The sequence below is a fragment of the Chiloscyllium punctatum genome, chromosome 20, assembly GCF_047496795.1.
Source record: "Chiloscyllium punctatum isolate Juve2018m chromosome 20, sChiPun1.3, whole genome shotgun sequence".
Lineage (NCBI taxonomy): Eukaryota > Metazoa > Chordata > Chondrichthyes > Orectolobiformes > Hemiscylliidae > Chiloscyllium > Chiloscyllium punctatum.
In genome coordinates this window covers 57,022,987-57,046,461 of record NC_092758.1, presented here as the reverse complement: position 1 = coordinate 57,046,461, position 23,475 = coordinate 57,022,987, and the positions used below count along the sequence as shown (strand labels likewise).

The 23,475-nt window shown below is 38.9% G+C and overlaps 1 protein-coding gene across 2 annotated transcripts in view; it reads left to right on the top strand.

Moving 5' to 3' along the window:
* stk10 (serine/threonine kinase 10) overlaps positions 1 to 15,305 on the top strand; it is a 110,601-nt gene extending 95,296 nt beyond the window's left edge. For both annotated transcript variants that reach the window (XM_072590962.1, XM_072590961.1), the window contains 6 exons: positions 2,218 to 2,347; positions 3,591 to 3,715; positions 5,682 to 5,870; positions 10,582 to 10,707; positions 11,742 to 11,855; positions 14,685 to 15,305. In XM_072590962.1, coding sequence (XP_072447063.1) covers positions 2,218 to 2,347; positions 3,591 to 3,715; positions 5,682 to 5,870; positions 10,582 to 10,707; positions 11,742 to 11,855; positions 14,685 to 14,822 — 822 coding nt within the window. In that variant the 3' untranslated portion in view covers positions 14,823 to 15,305. The remainder of the gene's footprint in view (positions 1 to 2,217; positions 2,348 to 3,590; positions 3,716 to 5,681; positions 5,871 to 10,581; positions 10,708 to 11,741; positions 11,856 to 14,684) is intronic.
* The last annotated feature ends 8,170 nt before the right edge of the window (positions 15,306 to 23,475 follow it).

Here is a 23,475-nt window from a genome sequence, read left to right as displayed (position 1 = left end):
AGGAGATTCATCCATAACTGATTCCAAGATGCATCTGCAGAAAGTCTCTGCCAATCATTTACCTAACTTCCCCATCACCCAACTGACAATTCTCATGAGTACTTGCCTGCACACCAGTGACGTGCTGGTCCGGATTTACCTATCAAAATCTAAGTGTAGCAAGACTTAATCACTATATCAGCACAACTGCCAAATTAGCCCCATTGCCAGATATGAGGCTTATTTCCTCTTTCTTTGGAAAGTTTCATAACTATCAAATATTTTTATTTCCATCGATGTAAAGAATCTTATTTGGTGAATAGAAAATACAATATATATTGTTTTCTGTTTAAAAGCTGGTACAATTCAGCAGTAAATTGTAATGATTGTGTGGAACCGCAAGAGCTATTTGAAGGTACTATTCAAAAAATGTTTTCGGAAAATTCATATCTGGAATTCCTGAATTAGTTACACTTACGGAGAATCAACAAAAGGAAGATTTTTAATCTTTTTTTTAGAAAATTACTAATTTAGCCATTACAGGTTGTTCTGCCACAACATGTGTTTCGTTAACACAAATTCTATGTAATGCAATTGACGAATTGGGGACGCTGCTTCTAAAGCACACACTTTAAAAACGTGTGGCTGTAAAGCGATTACATTGCCAACGTTTTAAGTGCTGTTTCTAAAGAGATATTTTTCTATTACACAAGAATGCAACCATCGCATCACAGAAGAACTACCTGTGCTTTAAGCCTATGTTCAATTCTCCACAATCGAAAATTTAACCAGCAAGGTAGTATTCCTAAATACGTGCTCATTTTATGCCAGTTTTTTTTTTATATTTGGGGTATAGGCAAATAAGTTCTGTAAGAAATTTTGAATATAATTTTCTAGCTGGAAAGATTGGAGCAGAAATAAGATGACATTTTTGCGATAAATTCTTAAAACAATTCTGACCATTCTGAGTTAATTATCACGTGAATATTTCCTTAATTATTGAACTTGATAAATTACCATGTTATGACCCACTGAAGTCTTGCTGTATTTGTGGTGTGTTTATATCCTGTGTAGCAATAATATTTTGGCTGCCAAGTAATATTTTTGCATATTTAGTGCCTTTAGATCATTTACAAGGTAAGATATTGAATGACTGCTGTCTACGGAGCTCATCAAACTCATTTCCTCTGAATATCATGTACTGTTTATCCTTGTGGACCACGTCCAACCAACCAAACAAATTGTTAGAGCAATGGGTAAATATCCCAAGTTGTTAAACTTTCATCTCTGAAGTGTAATGAACAAAAATCTTCGAAAGGTTTGTTTTGGCGAGTGCCATCATCGAATGAATTATGTTCTTTGCAAAATTTGATTAATTGCCTCGATCTTGTCCTTCAATTCCATTCTTAGAAGAAATTCTGGGCAAATGAGTTAGAGTTGACAGTACTTAGTTATTTTAAAAACCTGTATCATCCTCAGTTATTTGCTGTTTTCACTCCCTATTTAATTTTTTGATGTGCCAACGTCATAGTAACCCTTGCTGTGAATAAATGTAATGTTCACCAGATCCATTCCTCCATCGTACATTGGAGGAAAAAATAGTATTAAGTGAATTGTTTAACATTGAATTAGAATATTGACCTCATTTAGCTATTGTTTGTGTTTAATGATTGGGGATCCAAAACCAAACGCTTTCAGGCTTCTTGCTAATGCCCAGGTCTGTTTATCCTTCTACTGCCTAATATTTACAAATGAATATTTCAGTCCAATTTTTGTCTTCTTGCGTCTTTTGCTGCTGTTGTTTTATTTAAGCAACATTTCAAATAATTTGCTCTGATTTAGTTTAACAAAAGGAATTTTTGCATATTTAAACATTTGTGCAGTTCTTGGAAAAGAGTGATTATGATACAATGTCTTGGGTCTTCAGCACAAATGATGATGGAGTTTTTCATGATTCCTTTTTAATGACCATAAATATCTACCTTGCTTGTTCAAAGTAACTATTCACATCAGCTGCCATTTGCTGTTTTTGCTCCAGGATGTTGATATGTCATTACTAGGAAGCTGATGGCAATAATAAAAGTAGACCTTGAAGATTTCTGGCACAGGAACTTCAACTGGTGCATTGTTAATTACTTTGCAAAACAATGAGATGAGATAAAGACTACTTAATGTAATTACCAGTGGCTCATTTAGATGGCTATTTAACTCCACTAAAACATTTGTACAACTGTCTAGGAGCATGAGTTTCAATCAAAACAGCACCAAGAGCTGGATATGGCACTGAAAAAAATAATCACACAGAACAAAAAGGAAATTTCTGACCAGGAAAGGGTGTGCCTTACAAAGAAGCAGCAGCTAATGAGAGGTATGAGACTTTCTTGGAATCATGATTTGAACGTGATGTTGTGGAATTTGTGAATGAAAGTATTATGGTTGGTGGGAATACTAAATATACTACAATAAATGCCTCAAATGTCCATACTGAGCAATATGTGTGTAAAGATTAGTCATGCTGGATGACATTTCGAAATATACTGTGTCTACAAATATTTGCCTGAAAATTTACAACTCCGCTGCTGTTAATGACTTAATAAAGTTATCAATTGAGTGACTGAAGCAATTCAGACCAGAACCATCTCTGGTTCAATCTCCAAACTCTATGTATCGTTCATGTTTTGATCGCATTGCCCCTTTGTGTCATCAAAAATGTAGTTACACTGCTGCTGAATTCATATTGCAACACAGGTTGTGAAATTGAATTCAGCATATTGAGTTAACATAAGAACTTGCTGGATTATTATAAAACCTTCACACAAGAGAATTTGCTTTCAGTCAAGCCTGTAAGTGTCTCAGTCCCACATGAGAGACCCAATTTTAATCCTCCATATTTTACCAAAATATAGCTTCCAAGGTCTTTAAAATATTGGTAGTATGGTACTCGTCCACCCTTCAGTCAATCACACCTCAGTTCAATGAATACATTTTGGTTAGTGTGTGCAACACTTACTATAGGCAGACAAATGCTTAATTGTGCACAAACCTGATAATGATTTTTTATTTAGACTCCAACTTTGTTAACTTTAGCATGTATTACTTGTGAATCTCCTCTGAATATACCCCACTCATGCCAATTCCCCTGGCAGTCAAGACCACACTGTTAATTGCTAATGTATTTGACCCCAGTATCACCCTGGCAATAGTGGTCAAACCAGGCATTTGCATTATTGGCACTCTGCCTACCTGACCCACACGATGTTAAAACTGATGCCCTAAAGTAGTTTGGAAAGTCAGGTGAATTAGGGATGTGTAATAAATGTAGCTTTGTTCGTGCTTCCAAATGTCAAGATATATTTTAAACATCAAGCTCATTGTCCATGCTACTTCATGAATATTGATCAGTTTTGGTTTTCAGCAAAGTTTTGGGAGATTCCTGCTGCCTGTTGAACTGAGCCAAAGGGATGAATCAACCTGCATAAACGTGTTCTTAGACCATATTAATTACATTAGAACCAGAATATAATGTGTTACTGATATCAGTCTGAAAGAAAATATATACTACCCTGGATTCATTGAGTTCAGCTTCTGAACTTGTTTATTTCACTGTGCAGATAGGGAGGCTGCTCTTTGGGAGATGGAAGAGCACCATCTGCAGGAGAAACATCAGTTCCTCAAGCAGCAGTTAAAGGATCAATACTTTCTGCAAAGGCAACAGCTGCTGAAGAAACATGAAAAGGTAAAAGAAAAGGAGCTGGCACAATATCGAAAAAGCATGTCAGACCCTAAACGACTGAATTAATGCCTGTGATCAATGAATTTTTACTAATCTTCAGCCTATATGGAAGAGTCTTTGTTTAATCAGCTTTCCCTTTCTAAAACTGTTCCTTTGAGTCTATGACATAATGAGGCCATTCAGCCCATGCCAATTTTTATACTCCATTGAAGCTACCTTCAGTCTTTTTCTTTCAAGTCTACACATAGCAACCGTCTATTCTACTCTTCCTCAAGAGCTTATCTACCTTTCTTTCAGATGCTTTTATGCTGTTCACATCATCCAGTCTTTGTCATGAGAGGTTCAATTTTTGTCACGCTTCGGGTAAAGAGTGTTCTTCTTAGTGAATCCTTGCTGATAATTTTATATTGTTGGCCTCTTGTTACATTCTTTCACACAGGAGGGAACATTTACTTTCGAACCACTCTAAAATCCAATTTCAGGTGACCCTTCAGCTATTTCCTGATGTGTATACCCATAAATGGCAACAATAATGATGAAATTTTCAGGAAAGGAACTGGTGCTGAACTGCCTGTATAATAATCTGGCATTGAGTATTTTTTTAAACCAAAAGAAAGCTCTTAGTGGAGCAAATAAACATGGACTGAATTCCAATTTGAGCAATTGATTGTAGCACCAGATTAGTGAAAGCTATTTCTTTGATCTGATTTAACCCCACTTAATAAAATCATTGCTACCTCCTGACTTGAAAATGGCATGCATTTAGTTCCTGAAATTAGCATTTCCAGTTCCTAAATACCACTTAGAAATGGAAATCTACAGTATAATTTACCTGTGAATGGGAGGAGTGTTTGCATGAAAGTATGAATTCTAGCTGGATTACTTTGTTCAGAGATTCCAAATCATAAAGTAGCATTTTTTCTGTATATTTCAAATTAATACCTATAATATTCAATAGCACTAATTTATAGAAAGGATTGCCATGTAAGAGAACACCTTCCAACCATCGAAAGATATGTTCAAAATATCCCTTAGAGACTTAGTAGACTTAGTCATTCTGTTTTTGAATTTGTTTTGTACTGTTATGACAAATTGTCCTTTTTATAGTATCCAGTTTTGTAACCATCAATCCATTTTCAATAGACTTAATGTTTGTGTAATACTTAATTAGATGTAAATATTATTTACAGTTACACAAATTAGTGTCTCTATTTTACCAATTCTACAATGGTAATGTTAGAAATGAATACATTGGTCTTGTTATTAATAGGATTTTGTTTACAGGATATCATTTAAATCAAAATGACGTTCAGTACGTTCATTGGCATACCTGCCACCAGCATGTATAATCAGAGAACTTTTAATTGGCTAAATGATGTAGTGTTGTATCCCTCTGCTTATTTATCTGTCCTGGTTTCTGGATCAGAACAGGCAATTGATCAGAGTCATAATCGCAACTGAAGACTTACTTGGATGAGTCCTATAAGGAACACACTCAGGGCGAGAAACACTTCCGTTTACACTATAATAAAATGCATAACAATGGAGCTCCAAATGGCCTTACTGGTCCAAGGTCTAGAAGCAAAAAGCATTATCCAACTCAGTGTAACTAGCTGTAAGACTTGCTGGAAGATTCTGCAGTAAAGACATGATCAATTTTAGCTGTGAAGCTGTTTTTTCTTGGTTAATTTACTGCAGATTTGGGTTTGAACCCTCTGGTGAAGAGGAGCCATTGAATGAAATCCTGGAATCTCAGTATAGACTAGTGCGTTAGGATGGATTTGGCATCTGAAGAACAAAAGGGAGAATATACAGTTGGTGATGCAGGGCAGGAGAACAGACTTGGGAGGAAATGGATTTATCTTTAATCATACAATCAATTGTGTATTTGACATGCTGCAGTGAATTTTAGCAAATTTGCATGTTACCTACATGCTTTCTCCTTTTTGTTTATTTTATATGGCCAAAGGAGTTAGAGCAAATGCAGCGTTACAATCAGCGAATGATTGAGCAACTAAAGATCAGACAGCAGCAGGAAAAGAACAGACTTCCCAAGATCCAAAGAAGCGAAGGGAAGACCAGAATGGTTATGTACAAGAAAAGTCTGCGCATTAACTCTACTGGGAGTCACACAGAAGACAGAGAAAAAGTAAAGCAGGTATAACCTAATCTTTATTATCGCAAGGTTTGTGAAGGTTTGTAGCTCAGGTTGAGGTTTAGGGTGTAGGTTTGCTCACTGAGATTATATCTTATATCTTAAGATATAAATAGAAAGCAGGAGACAACAGCTTCGCTTCACTTGGAGGTCACCACTGATGATGTTACCTAGTTAGGTAATGAAACGTCTGGATATCAAACCTACAGCTCAGTGAGCAAGCCTACACCCTAAATCTCCATTGTTGCAATCGGTGCTGCTTTTTCACTTTCGACAAGCTATCAATAGACACCCACAAGGCAAAAAATAGCAAAAACGTGCATAACTTTCCAAAACAGATGTATTCCTTTTTACAATAATGGAAAATTTAATAGGCAGCTTGCTGGCAGGGGAGTGTGGTTTCAAATGGCGGAACGCTTAGCTATGACAGATGCCGTTGCAGGATGTGATCTCAATTGATCCTGGATTGGTTTGGAGTCTACTGGGGAACTCCAGAGGAAGCCACAAGATCGAGTATATCTGATTCTGTGCGAGGAGGAAGCCATAAATCCTTGAGGCTGAAAGTCTTTCATTATGGCAAGCATAGGTGGGGGCAGTAGGAACCATTTCTGTTCAACCTGGCCATCAATCAGGGTCTTTTGCCCTCAATTTTCTCACTCTGCTGCAGCTACCAACTTTCCAGAGCCTAGATTATGTGGCCAATCACTTCAAAACCTGTCAAGCTCTTTGCTTTAGAGGCATGCAGCTGAAAATGTGTCGCTGGAAAAGCGCAGCAGGTCAGGCAGCATCCAAGGAGCAGGAGAATCGACGTTTCGGGCATGAGCTCGTGCGCGAAATGTCGATTCTCCTGCTCCTTGGATGCTGCTTGACCTGCTGCGCTTTTCCAGCAACACGTTTTCAGTTTTGATCTCCAGCATCTGCAGTCCTCACTTTTTTTTCTTTAGAGGCATGCACAAATGTTTTCTAGTGTCACGAGTGTTACAGTCTGGTCTGTAATTTATAGAGAAGCTCAGATACCTCAAATTTTTTTTAAATCTACTTGTTGGTTTCCTTTAATATCTTGAAAGCTTGAAAATATCTTGTAACATTCCAGGTACTCTTGCTGGCTGAGTCTGATCAGCTAAAAATGTTGGCTTTATTATTTGAAAATTATTTATTTGAAAGGGAAATAATTGATCAGACGTCATTGTGGATGTAATAAGAAACCCTGATAAAGGGAGCTGGTGGATTTATTGTATTTAGATTTCCAGAAGACATTTTACAACCTATCATGACAAAATTAAATACATAAGAATTCATGGTTTAGGGGGTAACTGATTAGCAAGGATTGTGAATTTGGAAGAAGGTGGCAGTTATTTTCAGGTTGGTGTAACGCAACAAGTGGTGCGCCACAGAATTGGTGTTGGGACCTTTGTTATTTACAGTCCACATTCATGATTATATAAATAATTAAGCTGAAAGAACTAAATGTACAATTGCTAAATTTGCAACTGATGCAAAGATTGGCCATAAAGTAAGTTATGAAGAGGACTTGAAGTGTTAGAAAGGGATAAAGAGGTTAAATGAGAGGACCAAGGCTTTGGGGAAAGATAGGAAAGTGGATCTGAGGATTATTGAATCAGCCATGATCTCATTGAATAGTGAAGCAGACTTAATTGGCCAAATAGCCTACTTCTGCTACTGTGTTCTTTGGATGATGGTAAGTTGGACAAGATAAGCAAATATCCATGACAGAGTGAATGCAAAAAATGATACTTTTATGCAGGGAGAGACTAAAATTAGGGAATACAAATTAAAAAATTAGGAGTCTCCCATTTAAGATGCCGATAGGGACATTTTTCGAAATGATGTCAGTCTTTAGGACTGTCCTCTCTGGAGAGCATTGGTCACAGATTCACTAAATATTTTTAAGGCAGAGGTAGGTATATTTCTTGACTAAAAAGGGAGTCAGAAGGTAAAGGAGATGGGCAGGAAAGTGGATTTGATGCCAGTACGAGTTTTGGAATACACTTTCATTGTAGGACCTGTGTCACTTACAATTAAAGATTAAGTTGAGTGCCAACCTAAAGGTTAACTAGTTCCTGACAAGACCCATGACACAATTTATTAAGTTTATCAGAACAAATATAAAAGACATGATACTTAATAAAAAGAGTAGTTTTCAACCTATTCAGGTTGGAGTGCCAGTTTGAAACACTTAAGTTGGGCACACGTCCCTTGTTCTGTTGATTTGAATATCTCCTATGTTTGATCTTTCATGTACAGTGGGTCACTAAAACCTAAGGCCACCAACTAGCCATCGCTTGCTGTCTGTGCTCAGAATGATCCTGAGTTCCAACAGGCTTATTATAATTAATGATCATCTTGGATTTGCTCAACAATATATCCCAATTCTTGATTTCTTTAAAAGTAATATTCATTTTAGTGATTTCATTCCTTCTGTCTTCTTGGTTCATTCTTTCATATGGCAATCAGTTTTGTAAGGTTATCCCTTTTATGACAGCTTGTCCTTAGTTTACAGCTATGAAGAGAGGCTGATATGCTCAGGGTGTTTTCTTCAGAACAGCGAAAGTCTAGGAGGATCGAGGTATATAAGGTTGAGGGGCAGGGGCATGGGCAGGGTGAATAGAAATTAGCTGTTCATCATAGTCAAAGGATCAATAACAATGGGGCAGAATTTTAAAATAAAAACTAAATTTAGAGAGGAATTGAAGAAAAAAGCTTTCACCCAAGAATGGTAGGCGTCTGGAATGAACTGTCTGGGATGGTTGTTGAGGTGGGAGCCCTCAATCTTAAAAAGTACTTGGATGAGCACATGAGACTTCATAACATTAAAAGTTATGGGTCGAGTGTGGGTAAGTGGGACATGTAAGTATATTTTTGGCGATGGCCTTATTGAGGTAATGTAGTAATCTGTCTAGGGCATGTTATGTTACCACCTCGTGATGAGCTATCTTCCCAAATATCCCAATTAAAGTATTTTAAAATAACTAAGAGTCAGTATAGAACCTAAATCCAAAGTAATGTATACATTTGCACAGATACAGCCATAAGCCTGTTACAAAGTTACAAAACTCAACTTTTTAAAACACAGTGCTGTACTTGAGTAAAAGCTGTCCTCTTCAAAAAGTCATTTTTAGCCCAAGTTTACATTTAGCCTGAACAATTAAACAACGACAAAACTATAAACTTTTTTTTAACCAAACAATATGGTGTTCTTATCACAAAATATTTATGACTAACTACACAAACAATATAATTTAGTTCCTCACTTGCTTACTCTATTAAAAGTTAACGATTGATAAAAATTACTCAATCCTACACCACAATTTGATCAGCTGCAGTTTTACTGAATGGCAGAACAGTCTTCAAGGACGATGGATCTGCTCCAAATTTTTGTCCCAATGAATGAGTGAATACTTAACCAAAATAAATCCCCAGATTGATATGTTTTTTTTTATTTTTGTTTGAGAAACATAGAAACAAGGAACAGGAATAGGCCATTCAGTCTGTCCAGTCTGCTCCACCATTTGGCTGATCCTGCATTTTAGTGCCACACTCTCTTGCTCCATAGTTCTTGATGCCTTTAAAATCTGAAAAATTATTGATCTTTTTCTTGAAAATATTCTGACCTGGCCTCCACAACCTTCTCTTATAGTGAAGTTCACAGGTTGACCACCCTCCGAGTGAACAAATGATTCTTCACCTTAGGCCTAAATGGACCACTCTCTTTCTTGAGACTGATTCCTAGTTCTAGACTCCGAAACCAGAGAAAACATCTTTCAGTATCCAATCTGTGTAGACAGTCCTGTTAGATGTTTGTACTTTTCAATCAAATACCGGCCCTGTTAACCTCCCCTTCTCCTCCCCCCAAAACACCCAACAGCACCATACAACTGTTAGGCAGTTCCATGGTATCAGCCTGGTGAACATTCACTGCACTTTCTCTGTGGCAAGTATATTTTCTCTTACATAGAGACACCAAAAACTGCATGCAGAACTCCAGGTGTGGTTTTACTATAACTGCAATAAGACATCCCAGCCTCTGAACTGAAACTTACATTTGTAGGTCCAGCTGTGAAAGTGTAAACCAGCTTGTCAGAAGAGCAATCTACAGACTGTGAAACTACTTTTTAAAAAAACAAACTATGCTCCATTCTTTTGAGCTTGCATCTGAAACTTATTAATTAAAATGTAGGACTACAAGAAAGAAAACTAATCAGGCATTTGTAGAATTTTACAAGAGAATTACAATGTTGTAGGATTAGAGGTTTTGGTCACTGAAGTTAGAAAAATTCAAGAATTTTCTTTGTAGTTTGTTTTTGGGTGGATGGAAGGGTAAAAGATTCCAGGTTATTCATGACTTCAGTTTGACAATCTAACATATTGACATGGGTCAGCAAGTGCAACTCTTCCATATTCTCCATACACCATAGCAATCCGCCTCTCTCTTTATTTCTTAATTCAGTAGTGAATGGTGTTCACATTCCAGACATGGCTGTGGTGTACGGAAAATGCAAGGAATTGAGGTGTCCCAACAAAGCTAAGTAATCAACTGGTACTTCCATTTTCTGGACATTATGCTGTCAGTAGCTCATATTCAGCCTGTCAAGTCTGCTCCATCATTTGTCTGACCCTCTATTTTAGTGCCATAGTATATTTGTGTAACTTGTTTGATTTTTGTTTAATGCCATGCTGTTATTTACCAAAACAGTTTGGACTGCAAGAAGAGAAGAGGCAAAAGATGGAAAAGCAAAATCAACAAATAAAACATGAAACCCAAATGAAAGACATGCTACATACATGTGACAATAATATCCAGGAACTCCAGCAGCTACAGGTAATGGAAATAACATTTGTTGCATGACTTTTGGTACAATTATCAGTTTTCTGTATAAAGAACATTGTAACATGAAATAAAACAAAATTCTAGAAATACCTAGCAGGTCTGGAAGCATTTGAGAGAGAATCAATGTTAGTGTTTCAGATCAATGAGTTTTCATCAATCTCCTGGTTGTTTGATTTTGCTGTTTTAGGCGAAAGTAGAATGTTTAGTTTCTGCAGTGGCTATAAGATGCTCGTTCATCCTGATAATATGCTAACTGCATCATTTTTGTACAAAAATTAGTTCTAATGGCTATCATTATGTCATCTGCTTTAAGTGCAACTTTTAAAACAAAATCCGTTTTATTCCTAATGTTAACCTGTTGCCTTGGGTGAGTTTGGTAATTTTTTAAAATGATTTTGTAAATTTTTTAAAAAGCCTTCTTGAGACAAAAATGGCACTCAAAGCAATCTAAATAAATAAGCAAATGGCTGAACTAAAAGAATTAAACAGCAAAAAAATGTGCTGTAATGGCAATGAAGTCTGTAGTCAAAACTGAACCTGCTGTAGTTTCTATTTAATGATTCGTGCAGGTGGCCCTGTAAAGATTTTATCTGAATCACAAATTAAACACACACCTAATGTAAACATTCGAGATTGTCTTGTGTGTTCCCAATTTTTAGGGCGACTATGTACAGATCTCAGTAGGACTTGGCAGTAACTTCCCCCACCAAATATTCTTACTGGAATTAACACAGTCTAATTCTAAACAAATATGGCTAACATTTTGATATTAACGAATAGTTTTTCCTTGACTTAATCATTTTGTCATTGCCTTTGTATCCTTTGAATTAAACAATTTAGCCCTGGAGATGCTAAATGGAATGGCATGTGCTGCATACATTTGCTTTACTTTCAACTCTCAGTAGTAAATTGTTAATAGCTGAGAGTGGAATCATGTCTAAAACTATTTAATGGTATTTCGGAAATGTAAATAGCTATGCGACAAATGATCAACTGCAGAAATTTAATTATCTTTAATTCTTCAGAATGAGAAGTGCCATCTCTTGATTGAACATGAAACTGAAAAGTTAAAAGCACTTGATGAAAACCATAACCAGCAACTCAAGGAATGGCAAGAGAAGCTCAGGCCAAGGAAGAAAGTAAGTGATTATTAAGAGTCAGAGATAAGATGAAAAAATGTTTCCTCATGGCTAAACCTTGCGTATTTCTTATGATTTACTTTTTTAAAAAGTGAAAGTTGGTAACCACTCCTATATCCAACAATTCATCTGTATGTGCTGTTGTAATCAAAACAAGCTTGTCAAGTGGCTTCATTTTGGGGAAAAAGTGATATTATGTCTGATTTCTGACGTGCAGTAGGACAGATGTGTGAGGGGTGGATATAAAAGCCAACGTTGGCCTTTCCACCATCCCTGACCTATCTGAAATTTTATGGAAGTGGCAGAAGATGATAGACCTCTTTCTTGAGGTCTGTGAGTGACCAATTAAGGCCTCACCTGCCAGCAGTACTTTATTCACCAGGAGTTTTCCTATGCTCCTTGGTATATTGGGACTGCTCACGTACCTGACTGAGGCTGTCTAAGACTGTTCTTATACACACAAGAGAGGGAATTATACCTTAAAGCAATTAATGCTTCTCCCAACGTTAAGTTGCTGCAGGCCAGCCATTGGGATCAAAGCCGAGTTTTATCTGCGATGAAAGTTTTGATGTGCTGCATCCATCAATTCAGCACAATTTGTACTCCAACTATTCCAAGCTGCAGGATCAAGAATGCCATCACACTTGAATAATGATAAAAAGAATTTTGATTTACAGAACAAATTTCATGAATATCCTTGATCATATGGAAGCCAAAGACTTTCGTTGTGCAGTGAAATCTTACGAGCACTAAGTGAAAGCAACAAACAGTCAAGCTGTTTTGCTTTGAGATAGTAGAAAGATAAATGTCAGTACGTCAGAAGAACTCCTTTACCCTTCTCCAAAATAAATAATCTTTTCTTCTCTTATCTGCATTTACAGTATTCCATTTCAAGTGGGTAGTATTGTGTAAATGCCCCACTGTCTGGAAGCTGCACTTAACTGGCCCAACAGCTGTTCTTGAAACAGCTATAGTGAAGTGCTTCTTCCACTTCCCATTTATGACCCCGTTTCGAAACCTGAAAATTGGCATGACCCTTACAGGCTGCATTTACTTGTATGGGCATCTCGTAGCCCTGGGTTATGAATGGTGAAGCATCCAGGTTATTTCCAAAATGTGATTGATGAGGAATCCTTGGCCCCTTGTGACTGCCTGTCACCAGTGCATTTTGGAGGATTTTGATACTTGATTGTCAACCCTGTTTAGCTTTGTTATGAGCACACTTGCTTCGGCCATTAAATCCAGCACTGAAGCTATTTGCTCTTTAAGGTAGGGTTTCTCCCTTGTACCACAATACCTCTTAAAAAGTATTCCCAGTAGTTTTGTTTTGTGTTTTACTCCAGAATTTATTTAGGACTTTGATTCACTGTTAGTCATTGAGGCATATGGTTTAGAAGGAACGACAAGGCACAAATATTTTTGAAATACAGTCCTTAATTTGAATGTGGAATTCTCTGCCACAGGAAGTGATTGAGACCAAGACACTGAATACTTGCAAAATGGTGCTAGATATCTGTTATTTGGCGAGTTTTGAGAAGGTTTTGTAGCTCAGGTTGAGGTTTTGGATGTAGGTTTACTCGCTGAGCTGGAAGGTTCCTTTCCAGATGTTTCTTTCCCCTACCAGTTAACATCTTCAGTGGGCCTCAGGCAAAGCAATGCTGAAAATGCCTGCTTTCTAATTATATGTTTGGGTTTCTTTGGGTTGGTGATGTCACTTCCTGTGGTGGTCACTTCCTGTTCCTTTTCTCAGTGGATGGTAGATGGGGTCTAACTCGATGTGTTTATTGATAGTTAAACAAAGGCTCTCGCTGTCCACCCTATCCAATCCTCTGATCTTCTTGTATGTCTCAATTAAGTAACCTCTAAACCTTCTCTCTCTAACAAAACAGCCTCCAGTCTCTCAGCTTTTTCTCATAAGACTTTCCCTCCATATCAGGCAATATCCTGGTAAATCTCCTCTGCGTTCTTTCCAATGCTTCCACATCCTTCCTATAATGCAGCGACCAGAACTGTACACAGTACACCAAGTGCAGCCGCACCGGACTTTTGTAGAGCTGCAAAATGACCTCGTGGCTCCGAAGCTTAATTCCACTACCAATAAAAGCTAACACACTGTATGCCTTCTTAACAACCCTATCAATCTGGGTGGCAACTTTCAGGGATCTATGCACGTGGAGACAGAGATCTCTCTGCTTATCCACACTACCATGAATCTTACCATTAGCCCAATACTCTATATTCTTATTACTCCTTCTAAAGTGAATCACCTAAACTTATCTGCATTAAACTCCATTTGCCATCTCTCAGCCCAGCCCTGCAGTTTATCTACGTCCCTCTATGGATAGTGTGGAAGGATGTTGCAGGTTACAATTTTACCGACCTTAGTGTCATCTGCAAATTTACTAACCCATCCTTCTACGCCCTCATCCAGGTCATTTGTAAAAATGACTAACAGCAATGGCCCCAAAACAGATCTTTGCGATCCTTGAAGGGCTGAATGGTCTACTCCTACTTTCTATGTTTCTATACATGTATTTGTTGCACCAGACTATGGTTTATTTTTCATATTTGTATTTACTTAGCTCCTTTATTTAGATTTAAAATGTACCAAAGTATCATGTTATCGTATGCTAACAAGTTTGATTTTAAAGTTAAGAATTTGTAATGACAGAGCAGTGGACCAATAAAGAAATTTTAATATCACAGAATAATAGTGATATTGTAAAATACTAATTATGGTTAGTATTCAGAACTTGATTCTTCAAGGTCTTTTTAAATGTTGGTGCTTGAATGCTTAGGCCAGTTTTCATAGTGATATGTTTGCTGCAGGCTTTGGAAGAAGAGCTGACCCAGAAAAAGAAAGACCAGGAGATCTTCTTTAAAATCAGTGAAGAAGCGGAGTGTCAGAGTCCAAGTTCTCCAAACAAGGTTGCCAAATTTTTCCCTTTTACTTCAGAATTATCCTAAAGAAGATCAGGACTTTACTGCTACAGGAACTCAGGACTACAGAGATGTGATCAAGTTGTTTATTTATATTTTCTGAACTGAAATTGTATTACTGTTTTCTGATTTGGGAGGGAAAGAAATACTGTATTTACTACTGATATCTTTAAAAAAAAATGAACCCTTTGATGTTATCTGGGGTGCTTTGCAATGGATAAACTGTATACACATAGTTGTACCAAAGTATTCTTTAGGTGAAGGACTTCTAAATTCTTGTTTTTCAGAGCTTCCTTGTCTGTAAATGGCTAGCTAACTAAGATAATGCATAATTATAAAGCAAGTTTTTTAAAAAAGATGTCATTTAGTTCCTATTATTGAAAATAAGTTTTTACTAAATATTCTTAATGGCTTAAATGAAGAACTGGATTCAACAAAAAAAAACTGTCCTCTTCAAGCAAACCACTGTATTAAGACAAAACCTGCCAATAAAAGTTATAATCTACAGCATTGGTTGCTGTTTGTTTGACTTCACTATTTGTCCAGAAGCCCACATCAACAATTTGATGCCAGTAGCTCAGCTTGAGTATTATCCTGCTAGCTGCAGATCCCTCAGGTTCAATCTTTACCATAATTGTTGCTTTCAGAGATTCTCTTAGGGATAGCTTTCAGCGATTGCAAGCGGAGTTCATTCACTTAGAATGACACCATCAACAAATGAAAACAATTCAGCAGAAAGGAAATGTAGCGAATGTTTGTTTTTATATAAAACCAGAGTATTGATTTTCCCTTCCATCCATTGTCTCACTGAGCAGTGTACAGGAGTTGGATCTTTACCCAATTTTTATAAATCAATATCTTCGATTGGAATACCTTCAGGAGAGTTGAAATTTCTCTGAATGGAGTTCAGTGATAGAAGGATCCAAGTAAATTTTGTCAATTGGATGCCAAGGATCAATGGGTTAAGCCTCTAGCAAATTTCGTGGCATGTAGACGATTGAGGTGTACATATAGGCAACTGTGGCATACACAAAACAAATAGTTTTTGAGCAGCTGTGGGGCTGTTGTCAACTTTCATAGTGAGTACTGCATCTAGTTGTGGTTGCCAAAATATAAAAGACAAAAATAGAAATCCTAGACATGATGCAGAAGAATGCTGAGGCTGAGCCCTAGGACAGGCCTGTGAAGGTGGCTCTGGAGGGTTGTCCAGGAAAAAAGCTAGCCATGTTCCTGACACGTTCTGACCTCCTGTGCATTCTTGCTGGAAGCAGGTTCACCTTGGTCATGGGAGCTTGCCAACAGTACCGTTAATCCCATTAAGGCACTGAGGGACAACTTCTGGGACTGACCCCATGGGGGTTGCCTGATGAGGACAAACTGTCAAAATGGGTGCCAACCTTTCCAACCTGAGATTTAAGTGGTGTCACTTTCCAGACATTAGCCTGCTTTCGAGGTCCTGCCAGTCTCAGGGCCAATAATAACACACTTAAAGATAACAATTGCAGCAAGAGAGTGCAGGCTAACCTAGCCTTCACCCATCCCACTAGGGAAATTGTGGACAGGCTGTTTGGTGGGTGGGGGTTAACACCAACTCCAAGAACTGAATAGGTTCCTCTGCTTGCAGACCCACCAGCAGGATATGTCTTTCAGCTTCCTTTTGTGCTCGTTCTGTTTGCTACTTCCACTTTGTACCTTTTAAACTCACCATGGGCGGCAGGGTGGCACAGTGGTTAGCACTGCTGCCTCACAGCGCCAGAGACCCGGGTTCAATTCCCGCTTCGGGCGACTGACTGTGTGGAGTTTGCACGTTCTCCCCGTGTCTACGTGGGTTTCCTCCGGGTGCTCCGGTTTCCTCCCACAGTCCAAAAGTGTGCAGGTCAGGTGAATTGGCCATGCTAAATTGCCCGTAGTGTTAGGTAAGGGGTAGATGTAGATGTAGGGGTATGGGTGGGTTACGCTTCGGCGGGGCGGTGTGGACTTGTTGGGCCGAAGGGCCTGTTTCCACACTGTAAGTAATCTAATCTAATCTTAAAAAAACCAGCATTTTACATAATTTCTTTTTAATTGGTCTCCAGTAAATGATTCAAGAGTAGGCCAATTGCCCCCTCAACCCTTCTCCATCATTCTGGATTATCTATATCAATGCCATTTTTCTCTGCTATTCCATTGTCATTTGTCATTAGTCTCTAGAAATCTAGCAATCTCTGTTTTGACATGCTTCACCACTGAACTTCCAGTCCTTTGGGAATACAGTATTCCAAACATTACCAGCCTCTAAATTACCAGCTTCTGCAGCTGTACAGGGCCCTGGTGAGACTGCACCTGGAATATTGTGCGCAGTTTTGGTCTCCAAATTTGAGGAAAGACATTCTGGCTATTGAGGGAGTGCATATGGGTTCACGAGATCAATTCCCAGAATGGTGGGACTATCTTACGCTGAAAGATTGGAGCGATGTGGCTTGCATACGCTTGAGTTTAGAAGGCTGAGAGGGGATCTGATTGAGACTTAAAAGATTATTAAAGGATTGGACACTCTGGAGGCAGGAAGCATGTTTCTGCTGATGGGTGAGTCCTGAACTAGAGGACACAGTTTAAAAATAAGAGGTAGGCCATTTAGAACAGAGTTGAGGAGAAACTTCTTCACCCAGAGAGTGGTGGGTGTATGGAATGCTCTGCCCCAGAAGGCAGTGGAGGCCAAGTCTATGGATACTTTCAAGAAAGAGTTGGATAGAGCTCTTAAGGATAGTGGAATCAAGGGTTATGGGGATAAGGCAGGAACAGGATACTGATTGAGGATGATCAGCCATGATCATATTGAATGGTGGTGCTGGCTCGAAGGGCAGAATGGCCTACTCCTGCACCTATTGTCTATTGTGTAAATGAATACATTCTTCCTCATCTTCAGTCCTAAGTGGCTTGCCCCCACCTCCCCCAATAAGCCAGAGGAAACATCCTTTCTGCATCTGGCCATGTTAATTTTGTAAGTTTCAATGAGATTTCTAAACTCAAGGGAATCTCTCCTCTGGGTATCCCAAGAATTTGTCTTTTGAATTAATGTGGTGAACATCTGCATGTCCTCTTTGGCTCATGTATGAGGACAAAATGCACATAATACTCCCGGTCTGCTCTTTTCAAGGTTTGATGGCATTAACAGAAGATATTATTACTTCTGTACACAAATTCTCTTGTGATAAAACAATTTGTTTTCTCAATCCACCTGAAGTACCTAAGTCACTTTTAGTGATTAATGATCCAGGGTAATTTGCAGTTAAGTCATGGGTTGAAAGGTTATTGGGGTAGAGAGGATTGCACATTTCTGATTTAAGGCTGTAGCTGATCTGATCATAAGTAGCAGAGCAGGCTTGAGGGGCCAAACAGTCTACTCTTATTGTTTATAGGTAAAAACAATGACTGCAGATGCTGGAAACCAGATTTTGGATTAGTGTGCTGGAAGAGCGCAGCAGTTCAGGCAGCAGCAAAATCGACATTTCGGGCAAAAGTTCAGGGCTTTTGCCCGAAATGTTGATTTTGCTGCTCCTCAGATGCTGCCTGAACTGCTGCGCTCTTCCGGCACCACTAATCCAAAATCTTATTATTTATATACTCATGAACCAGGACACTGACTAAGGTCCCTTTGGAATTCAATACTTCCCAACCCTTCAATGTTTACGAAATACTCTGTACGTGCATTCCTACAACAAATCTGATAACCGGACACTTATTCGTATTATATTCTGTCATATTCTTGCTCACTCAATCTGTCTAATTCCCCTTTAAAGCTCTTCGTTGTCACAACATTTCCATGTAAATTTGAGGCACATTCAAATTTTGAAATTGTAGACTTGATGTTCCAGGGTGTTGTGGTCTCCTATAGATTGCCATTCCAGTCCTTTTTATTTTAACAAAAGAAGGGAGCTCTGTATTTGAGGAGAATCTACTTTGGACTTTATCAGAAATGCCAAGGCATGCTTCCATTCTGACTGTTCCTTTGAAGCTCAGAATTGGTGGGAAAGGCAAACTGTCCCCTTTTCACAGCAGACTGCTGCTGCATTCAGATATTGAAAGATCCTGACAGTCACTTTGACAACTGTGGTCAAACTGTAAGTATCTATCATATTAGGGTGCTGAGATGATGGAATTTCAGGTAAGTAAGGTGCTACCTTACCAGGATCTAACTGGATAGAGTGCCAGAAAAGCTGTAAGATAGATAGATAGAGGCTCTCATGTCAAATGGGTATTGTGCCATTTGGTAAAGAGGCCAGATAGGTGATGTGGTATTTATGGTAGGTTGTGGTGCACTGGGAGTTTGGGGGAGTGGGGGAACGAAGGGATGCAGAGAGTGTGGGTATCTAGTCCAAGGGGATTGGAATGGGCCAGATTGGGTCCAGTGTGGGGTGGGTTGGGGGAAGAGTTCTTGGCCTGGAGGTGTGGTTAGGAGTGTACATATGGGATCTGTTCAACACTTACTCAGGAGTTAATTTTTTTATTTCATTGTCTAACTCCTCTTAATTTCACATCCTTTGTAAGCTTTCTTGAGTAAGTGTTTTCCTTAATTTCATCAGAATCCCTCTATCTGATTTTCATGGAGACTTTTGGAGGGTTTCAGTTATAAAGGAATTGTCCAGTGGAAAACTCAATTTCCTAGTAATTCCTCCATTGTGTGCTATGGTGAGGATCTCCTTGGCCCCCACGTGCAACTCCTATCTATGCTAGATTAATAACTGCGGCCAGTGGAAAATTTGGGCCATTATATTTGGTCCCTGCATACAAATTGATAACTTGTGCATAATTAGGATCCAAGCACTAATCATTGCAGCATCCCACAAATTATAGCCTGGTGTCCTTTGACTCTTTTATTCCTATGATTTCGTTTCCATTCATCAATCCTCTATCCATCTTGGTACATTACTCTGTATTCCATGATGTCTAATTTTGTTTACTATTTGCTATGTTGTACCGTAATCTTGGAGTACTTAACTTCGTGGAAATCAGTTTAGCTGCCTAAAATTTCCAAATTTATTATCTTTCCTTTTCTGTCCAAAGCTCTTTATCTTTCAGGAGTGGCCTTGAGATTTCAATTACTGATTTACTGAGATGAACTACAAAACTTCAAAACTGCTCAACACCAGGGTAGCAAGACTACACCTGTTTCACCGACATACAGTCATAGAGACGTACAGCACAGAAACAGACCCTTCGGTCCAACTCGAAGTGCTGACCAGATATCCCAATCCAATCTAGTCCTACCTGCCAGCGCCTGGCCCATATCCTTCGAAACCCTTCCTATTCATATACCCGTCCAGATGCCTTTTAAATATTGCAATTATACTAGCCTCCACCATTCCTCTGGCAGCTCATTCCATACATTACCACACTCTGCATGAAATAGTTGCCCCTCAGATCTCATATCTTTCCCCTCTCGCCCTATACCTATGCCCTCTAGTTCTGGATTCCACCAACCCAGGGAAAGGGCTTTGTCTATTTATCCTATCCATGCCCCTCATGATTTTATAAATCACTATAAGGTCACCCTCAGCCTCCGCCGCTCCAGGGAAAACAGCCCTACTTTATTCAACCTCTCCCTATAGCTCAAATCCTCCAATCCTGGCAACATCCTTGTAAATCTTTTCTGAACCCTTTCAAGTTTCATAACATTTTTCCGATGGGAAGGAGACCAGAATTGCATGCAGTATTCCAACAGTGGCCTAACCAATGTCCTGTAGAGCTGCAACATTACCTTGCAACTCCTGTACTCAATACTCTGACCAATAAAGGAAAGCATACCAAACGCCGCCTTCATTATCCTATCTACCTATAACTCCACTTTCAAGGAGCTATGAACCTGTACTCCAAGGTCTCTTTGTTCAGCAACACTCCCTCAGACATTACCATTAAGTGTATAAGTCCTGCTGAGATTTGCTTTCCCAAAATGCAGTACCTCACATTTATCTAAATTAAACTGCATCTGCCACTTCTCAGCCCATTGGCCTATCTGATCAAGATCCCCTTGTAATCCGAGGTAATCTTCTTCGCTGTCCACTACACTTCCAATTTTGATGTAAATCTGCAAACTTACTAAATATACCTCTTTACTCACATCCAAATCATTTATGTAAATGATGAAAAGTAGTGGACCCAGCACCGATCCATGTGGCACTCCACTGGCCACAGACCTCCAGTCTGAAAAATAACTCTCCACCACCACCCTCTGTCTTCTACCTTTCAGCCAGTTCTGTATCCAAATGGCTAGTTCTCTCTTTATTCCATGAGATTTAATCTTGCTATCCCTATGGACTATCCCTAATCAGTCTCCCTTGGGGAACCTTGTCAAATACCTTACTGAAGTCCATATAGATCACATCTACTGCTCTGTCCTCATCAATTCCCTTTGTTACTACTTCTAAAAACTCAATCAAGTTTGCAAGACATGATTTCCCACACACAAAGCCATGTTGACTATCCCTAATCAGTCCTTCCCTTTCCAAATACATGAATGTCCTGTTCCTCAGGACTCCTTCCAACAACTTGCCCACCAACGCCGTCAGGCTCACAGGTCTTTAGTTCCCTGGCTTGTCCTTATCATTTTCTTAAACAGTGGCACCATGTTAGCCAATGTCCTTATCTGTGACTATTGATGATACAAATATCTCAGTAGGAGGTCCAGCAGTCATTTCCCTAGCTTCCCACAGAGTTTTCGGGTACACCTGATCAGGTCCTGGGGATTTATTCACTTTTTATGCATTTCAAGATATCCAGCACTTCCTCCGCTGTAATATGGACATTTTTCAAGACGTCACCATCTATTTCCCTACATTCTATAACTTCCATGTCCTTGTCCACAGTAAATACTGATGCAATACTAACTAAGTATCTTCCCCCATCTCTTGCGATTCCACACAAAGGCCGCCTTGCTGATCTTTGAGGGACCCTATTCTCTCCCTAGTTACCCTTTTGTCATTAATGTATTCACAAAAATCCCTTTGGATTCTCCTTACATCCTTGATCCTGGCACCAGGGAAGCAACACACCAATTTGATTTTTTGCTGCTGGCCACAGAAACGTTTGTCTGCACCTCGGACAATTGTTCTCTTGGATTAGAGCCAATCTCACTACCAGAAACTTGGCTGTTTGTGCTACATTCTCCTGAGAATCCATCACCCCATATATTTCCAAAACAGCATACCTGTTTGAAATGAGGATAGCCACAGAAGACTCCTACACTAACAGCCCACCTGTCTTACCTTTCCTGAAGTTAACCCGTCTATGTAACTGTATCTCCGACTTTCCCCTCTTCCTATAACTGCCATCCATCACATCTCCTTGCTCTTGTAAATTCCTCATCGCTTCCAAGTGTCTCTCCAACTGATCCATGCGATCTGATAGGATTCTCAACCAATGGCATTTATTGCAGATATATTCCTCAGTAACATGTAAACTTTCCCTAAACTCCCACATCTGACAAGAAGAGCATATCACTTGACTAAAGGCCATTTTCGCTTCTTTCAATCTACAGACCCAGAAAATAGCACTGTCTTATTCCTCTACAAAATACTGCTCCTGGTTAAATTAATACTTATGGCTTATGTTTTAAGTTCAATCAAGAGACACATCTCAACAAAACAAATAAGAAAGAACCCACTCTACTCACTGCTGCAGACTTACTGTAAAGCCATGCTTAAAATATTCACTTATCTGCTTCTGTGCTGTGACCTCTCCCAAACAGGTTCCTCCAAGATCAGTTGTGAATTTCACTGTTTGTTAATTTTCCCTGATGCACTCTGCTGTGCAGCGATACATGAATTCAAACAGCAAAGGCAGTAAATATGCAGGTTCGCTGCTGTGTTAGTTAGCAATGTGGGTTTCTTTCTCCCTCCCTCTCTCTCTCTCTCCTGCACTGACCTCACCATCTGCTTCCTTTGTCTGTTCCTCTCCCTTTTGAAAGTGCTGTTGTTTTGACTTTTTCTCCAAAGTTCCAAAACAATGCAACACATATAAAATAGTAATTGGAGTTTGAGGAAATCACCTCCAACACCTAAAATACCTCAAAAAAGGAGTAGCTGTTACAGCCACATATTTTTCCCGTCCTCCATCTTGGATTACCCGAATCCTTTTTTTCTACCTAGAATCACAGTTAATGTCTCTTCCCTTTTTGTATCCCTCTAATTTGATGTGTGTTAACTGTCAAGTCATTTTTTTTTCTAAATGGTTGCTGTTTCAGAGCAACTTGTCTTTAGCAATCAATTTCTTGCAAAGTTTCTGGCAAGGTCTTCTGACATAGTCTAAGTGGAATGATGTTACTCTATGCCTGAACTTCAGTCTTTAGATTTATGATTCTGAGCTTTTATCTCACCTATCATATCTGAATGGTTTTGTGTAATTTTCTCTATAATTTGTGATATTCAGTCATTTCATGCATCGTATGATTCCAGTGCCTGTTACGTGTTTACCTTCTTGGTATTGATATTTCGGTTTCTTTTCCTTATTTTCTCCTTTGCTGTACTTCTGATAATTCCTTTTACAATCTTTCTTTGTCCTATATGTTTCCCCCAGCGATTGGTATTCTCAGTTTGTACATGTGGGACATTTATTTCTGTCTGGAGTCATGGTTGTCCATAGCACTTTCACGTCTTTCTCTCAGTTTGGTGTGCATTTCTTGCTTTGTCACTAGAACAACCCTGCT